The following is a 6611-nucleotide window of genomic DNA, read 5'->3' on the forward strand; positions in this document are numbered from 1 at the left end:
AATATAGAAACAACGACAGGAAAATGTAATTATAAACCAGGAAAAGTATGATGTAGGTTAATGTTATTTTAACTTTTTTATTGGTCATTTGTTTAATTATTTGAATACGAGGGGGCAGCTACCCCCCCTCCTTGAGAATAAAAAAATTGAAAGACACATAAAAACTACTTTGGATAAGACCATATTAATGGTAGCTAACCTATACCACGTCGTCGGCTGGCGATGTTCAGTTTTTCGATTAATATATGTTTGAAAAGGTGTTTTATTTAATTTCAAAATAAAACATTACGGACTGCAGTTAAGTATTTTATTTCATTATACATATTCATACATTATTACTGTAATATTTTTTTAAAATAAATAAAGCGGAACACGCGTCGAGTGACGTCACCACCGCGTCTCCGCGTCCTCGCAGCCCGCAGCCCGCAGCCCGCAACACGCAGAACACGCGACCTCAAATACTTTACATCCGTTCCTTACTTTGCTTTAACTTTCTGGTAACTCTGAAAAGAAGAGATTAATATTTAATAGTGTTAGTTTACATTTTTTAAATTGAACATCAAATAAATTTCGTTATATCTATGGCATAAGAAAATATTCCTCTGCGAAAATTATACAAATATTCGGCGTGTTACTATCCTTTCTTCCGTAAAAACCAACTCATGTAACTACTCAGTTAAAAAACATTAAAAATTTGATCATTTTAACAAAGAAAGAAAAATTGTAGAGTTGGAGTTGACAAAAGTAATGTTATCAATTTTGAATGTGTGCGTGTGTATGTCACCTCGGCGGCCATCTTATGCAGCATGGCCGCGGTCTCCGGGCCAGTCTGTTCCACTAAGGACTTGAAAATACCCCCATTTTCTGCATTATGCCTAAAAACATGGACAAAAATTTGGTTTTATTAGGAAACATGAGTCTTTAATATGGCTAAAAGTTTTTAAAGCGATTTAAAGGTAAACTATAACAATTACCTATTTACATTATCTTCATCTCCATGAGATCCCAAATCTCCTGACGACAGCAGTTCGAAGGGATGCCCCGATTCCACCACACGACCCCTGGTGCACGAGTTACATCAGTCGCTAATCATCCTCTACTCTGATTTCTCTTAAACATGTTACAATCTACAATATTACACATAATTTGTAATCTAAACGGCAGAAGTTAGTTTGTGTGTCATACTGACTTGTCCATGACGATGACGCGATCGTAGTCCATGACGGTGTTGAGGCGGTGCGCGATGGCGAGCACCGTGGCGTGCGCGAAGGTGGTGCGCAGCGTGGCCTGGATGTGCTTGTCGGTCCTGCGGCGGGGGAGAGAGCGGTAGTGCGGTGGTGGTGTGGTGGTGCGGGGGTAGTGCGGGGTAGCGACGGCCGGAGCACTCACTCCGTGTCCACGTTGGCGGTGGCCTCGTCCAGCACGAGCACGGCGCGGCCGGCGAGCGCGGCGCGCGCCAGGCACAGCAGCTGGCGCTGGCCGGCGGAGAGCGTGCCGCCCGCGTCGCCCACGCGCGCCGCCAGCCCGCCCGGCAGCTGGGCGGCCGCCGCGCGCAGCCGCACGCGCTCCAGCGCCGCCCACAGCTGCGCGTCGCCGTAGCGCCGCTCGGGGTCGAGGTTGTCGCGCAGCGTGGCGGCGAACAGCGCGGCCCGCTGCGGCAGCGCGCACAGCCGCGCCCGCCACGCGCGCAGCCCGCACGCCTCGGCGCGCACGCCGTCCACCGCCACGCGGCCCGACACGCGCGCCAGCCGGAACAGCGCCGCCACCAGCGAGCTCTTGCCGGCGCCCGTGCGCCCCACCACCGCCACCTTCTCCCCGGCGCGCACCCTCAGGCTCACGCCGCGGATGGCGTACACCGGCTCCTCTGCCGCTTTATCACATTCCTCGCCCGCCTTTTTTGGTGGTCTTTCATATTCCACGGAAACATTCTCAAATACAATTTCCCCTGAAAAACAATTATGCTGGTGCTGTTATCATTCGAATATATCGGTGTTTTAGTTTTCCTTATAAAACAATTGCAAGATGGAAGAGAAGCATAAACATTCAGAATCTTCTTGAGAAATGCAAAGGTTCTTTCTCGCCTCTTACAACTACTTACCTTTCTCGGGCCACTTGTCAAAGTCTAAATTCGGATTCTGTTCTTTTAAAGCTCTTTCGTCGATCTCAATATGTTCCTCAGCTGGGAGATTGTTGTATTCTAATATTCTCTCTACCTAGAAAATAATTTATAAAGATTAAAATAGATATAAAGCTTAAGAGCAGTAATCTTTGATTTAATCTTAAAAAAAATACATTTGTTTCTTACTGATGTCATCTGATTCTCAACATCAGCAGTCTGCCTCATTCCGAACTGGCACATGCCCACGAGGCCGATGGCCTGCGTGATGGCCAGCCCCACGCTGCCGCCGCGGTTCTCTGCAACATTTGCAACGAATGAAGCGACCGGCAATGATTTTGAAAGAAGAAACTTTGTCGTCCACGTGTTGTATTCCAAAATCCCAGAGAAATTATGAGCACATCAGGCTCGGTTTGTCGAAATTGTGTGATTGATAGTAAGAATAACTAGTACAGTATGGAATGGTACAAAAAGCTCAAAACAATCTCTGATCGAACAAATCCTCACCTTCACTCGCAAATATAAAGAAACTAAATGTAACGAAGACGAGGTAGAGGCAGCAGACCATATCCATCCAGAAGCCAAATGCCTGGTTAGTGTCGAGCACGAGGGTCCAGGCGCAGCTGTGCAGGTCCTGCAGCTTGTCGAACTCGCGCGCCAGCGTCCTCTGCCGCGCGCCGCACGACCTGATCGTCGTCAGCCCCGACACCGTCGCCGCCGCCTGGTTCAAGCTCGGGCTGCGAGCTTTTAGAACAACCACGACAACATAAATAAATAAACCAGAGTAATGAAGTAATAAACTTCAATAAAAAAATAAGGATACAGATGCATACATATGCATATGACAATTATCATAAGAACAAAGGATGGCATTAAACGTCGCATTCACTTACTGCTTTTCCCTATTTACACCTGGGTAATGTAATGTGTTTCATGTTGCGGGATCAGTCACTATTATTTTAATTATAAAATGCGGACCAACCGATGGCTTCTATCCGTTTCAACTCTCGGCTGGTGCCGAGGAACAGTTCCCGCAGGAGATAGAGCAGGAAGGCCACCACCGCAGTGGGCAGCAGCAGCCACCAGTTAGCTAGGCACACCACTACCAATACTGATACGATTTCCAGAAAGAACTGGAACAAAAGTGATGATATTTCTTTACGAATTCAATAAACCATGTTTTGACGGTAGAGGAATAGATTGAACGATTTACTACTTACACCGATACAGTCTAGCAGAGTGACCGGCAAAGAGGAGTCCACCTGGCCCATGTCCTTGGAGAAGCGGTTCAGGATGCGGCCCGAGGGGTTGTGGTGGAAGAACCACATCGGAGCGTTCGTGACTCCACTGCAAACAATACACTTTTCTTGAAATAAAAGTTATTAAGGATATACATACTTTTTTTTAACTTTTAAAAATGGTACCGGAACATGGAGTCGTGTAAGTTGATGGAGGCCTTGATGCAGGTGTTGTAGAAAACTACCAGCTTGTTCCAGGTAAAGATGATGCTGACGCCGATGAGGGCCGCGTAGATGTAGATGCACTGCTCTCGGCTCAGCTGTAGGTAATTTGACGGATTCTCCGTCGTATCTAAACAAACGTATACACACATGAGTACATGATTGATTACTAAACATTGTTATTGATAATAGGACTCGTGGAAGCATAGACGAATTGTAATTCCTTAAAGTTAATAAAGCGATAAAAACTCAACATGTTAGTATGGCTAAGGATAAAATAAAAATAATGCCTTTCAAATTTAATTTATGTCAGCTTAATACCTACTTTTCACGTGATAAATAAACAGTTATTAATTTGAGTGAACTTACCAAAATTGGGAGAAGTTAAATTCGAAGGCAGATTTTCTAACGTCATATTACGGTTGTAGATGTTGTTAGATTCTTCGAGATTCACCCTGCAACAAATTACTTATTTAATTTAGTAACGTTAAATATCGAGGTTTTTTACATTTTTTTATTATCTACATAGTTCTTTCCACGATTCTTCTTTCGTGCAAATTGATGTTACAGTTACTAATGACGTCTTGGATATTAAGAATGTAAAGAACCTTAACAGTATTCTAGCGATTCTTTAGTAGTCAAGTATACTGTAGTTGTTTTTAACTGAGAGCCTCACCACTCCTTCATCCAGACGTCAGTGCTGGAGTAGAAGACCTGTGCCAAGATGAACAGTGAGAACAGGCAGACCATAGAGAAGGCGCTGCCCCCACTCTTCACGTACGCCAGGTATACGCTGCTGTCTATGGTACCCTTGTTCTGCACCTCACCTGTAACCTCGCCACCTTGTCGGTTAATGTTTCTCGAAACTGGCACGCTATTACAAAGTAGTTACTAGTGAATTAATAGAACTAAAGTTGTTCTGAAATTACCTTCATAATCAGGGTCAATAGGATTCGCGTCGTATGAAATTTTCGAAGTAACTGATAATGCACGTTTGAGACGCGTTGCGTTTTCCTCCTTCTGTAATAAAAACACAAGAATGCATAATTTAAACTATTAGTAGTTACAAATACAGTAGTCATTTTACTGACCAATCTCTCATCGTTTTCCTTTGCTTTCTTCTGCATTTCCTGATCAACTACAACACTTTCGACTAGCTTTTCAAATTCTGGTAGCGTTTCTTGAAGTTCCATGTAAGTGCCTTGTGCAACAATCTGTAGAAATGGAGTAAAACATGTTAAAAGCCATATTACTTGTGTATAATACGCGCCCCGCACGCTCGAGTAACAACACCAACACTCCTCCTAGATCGCCTGCGCCACCTCGCTCGCTCCTATGGAGAGTGCGTGTACGTACCGTGCCGTCGCGCATGACGCACACGTTGTCCGCGTGGCGCGCGAACTGCACGTGGTGCGTCACCAGCACCACCGCGCGCTCGCGCAGGAACCCGCGCACGCACTCCTCGTAGATCGCCTGCGCCACCTACACACCGACAAAACCTAATACATTTGTATAAACAGTTACAGCTGAAGTATTTATTAGCTTGTAGTAGTGACCTTGGCATCGACGGCCGCCAGCGGGTCGTCGAGCAGGTAGAGGTCCGCCTGCTGGTAGACGCAGCGCGCCAGCGACACGCGCGCCCGCTGCCCGCCGGACAGGGACGAGCCTAAACAAATGTGCCGTATCACTTATCAAAGGATTTGGCAGCATAAAAAAGTAATTGCTACAAGTTCTTACCTCTCTCGCCGACGACGGTTCTGTCGCCATGGGGCAGAATCTCGAGGTCGCTCTGCAGTTGGCAGCATTCCAGTACCATCTTGTAGCGCTGCATATCCATCTCCTCGCCGAAGAGTATGTTCTGACGAATCTAGAAAATATAGAATAGAATAATTGTTAGATAAATCTTTAACCTCTGTAATATATTTGAGTTAATAAAAGTAGTTGTTCATGTTACATACGGATGCGTCGAAGAGCCAGGGTTCCTGTGCGGCGTAGGAGAGGTGCGCGGCGACGGACAGCACGCCGGCGCGCGGCGTCAGCTCCCGCAGCATGGCCTGCAGCAGAGTTGACTTGCCCGCACCTACCGCGCCCACCACTGTCGTCAAGGTGCCAGCTCTAATCTGAAATTTGTTTATCATAAAACTCAATTATGTAAAGGCCAATAAGTCTTACCTAATTTCTTCTACATCCAAACAACGACAAAACATAAATTACGAGTATTATACAATTTTTTTAAAGTATGTTAATGTGCCTACTATTAAATTGATATCTGTGAGTGCTGGTATATAGTTCTCTTCATCATCAGAAGACTTCCAGCTAACAGAATAGTCTTCCATCCTGACTAGGATGTCGGACTTTACGCTTTTTGTCTTCAATTCGAATTTGTCTTCATCTGGTGACCTGAAAAATGTTTTTGTAGTTTGTTAATTATTTCTCGTTGTCTGAGTCCTGTTTTCAATAATCCACTGGGGTGTTTTTAACTGACTACTTTAACTTCAGTTTAAATTTATTACAGCAAAGAAATATGGAGTATACTTTTTGTTTGCATAATACTTACTCAGTGTGAACTTTTTCATAGACGCCATTCTTGTGCACCGGTTTGCACTCCTCATTAATACGTAGCAAGTTGACGCCGTCGTTGTTGCTGACCTCTGGCAGCAGCAGGAACTTCTGCATCCTCTTCACACTCACGTACGCTTCCAGCACGAAAGCAATCGCCATCGGCAGGAAATCCACTAGAGTATACTTGAGGTTCTCATAATAATAGAATATGACGAAAACCTTCGCCGCCGTTAGATCGTTATCAAAGTAAATGAAGGTAAGAATGCTAATAAATATGGCAACTTTTGTATTCAATTTAACACAAGACGTCATCACTGCGTGCAACCAGCACATCTTCTTCAATATCTTCATTTCTTGTCTGAAATGAAAAAAGGATACATTTTAAAACAAAATACACGAAAAACAAAATAAAATGCACTAAAAACAAAACAAAATACACCAAAAACAAAATATTCTCAAAAAAAACAGTACAC

General features: G+C 44.5%; 1 protein-coding gene across 1 annotated transcript in view; it reads right to left on the reverse strand.

Annotated features, from left to right (window-relative positions):
- Positions 1–293: 293 nt before the first annotated feature.
- Positions 294–6611, reverse strand: part of LOC106109617 (probable multidrug resistance-associated protein lethal(2)03659) — an 11958-nt gene continuing 5640 nt past the window's right edge. The window contains exons 10-30 of the mRNA XM_013291197.1: positions 6134–6496; positions 5832–5976; positions 5535–5696; positions 5314–5443; positions 5133–5242; positions 4933–5058; positions 4668–4790; positions 4506–4596; positions 4253–4403; positions 3946–4031; positions 3541–3706; positions 3337–3463; positions 3099–3249; positions 2624–2860; positions 2306–2415; positions 2099–2213; positions 1390–1945; positions 1190–1306; positions 975–1061; positions 785–875; positions 294–503 (exon numbers count right to left, since the gene is read on the reverse strand). Of these exons, the coding sequence (XP_013146651.1) occupies positions 477–503; positions 785–875; positions 975–1061; positions 1190–1306; positions 1390–1945; positions 2099–2213; positions 2306–2415; positions 2624–2860; positions 3099–3249; positions 3337–3463; positions 3541–3706; positions 3946–4031; positions 4253–4403; positions 4506–4596; positions 4668–4790; positions 4933–5058; positions 5133–5242; positions 5314–5443; positions 5535–5696; positions 5832–5976; positions 6134–6496 (3271 nt within the window). The 3' untranslated portion in view covers positions 294–476. The remainder of the gene's footprint in view (positions 504–784; positions 876–974; positions 1062–1189; positions 1307–1389; positions 1946–2098; positions 2214–2305; positions 2416–2623; positions 2861–3098; positions 3250–3336; positions 3464–3540; positions 3707–3945; positions 4032–4252; positions 4404–4505; positions 4597–4667; positions 4791–4932; positions 5059–5132; positions 5243–5313; positions 5444–5534; positions 5697–5831; positions 5977–6133; positions 6497–6611) is intronic.

The sequence above is a fragment of the Papilio polytes genome, unplaced genomic scaffold (genome assembly GCF_000836215.1).
Source record: "Papilio polytes unplaced genomic scaffold, Ppol_1.0 DF821122.1, whole genome shotgun sequence".
Lineage (NCBI taxonomy): Eukaryota > Metazoa > Arthropoda > Insecta > Lepidoptera > Papilionidae > Papilio > Papilio polytes.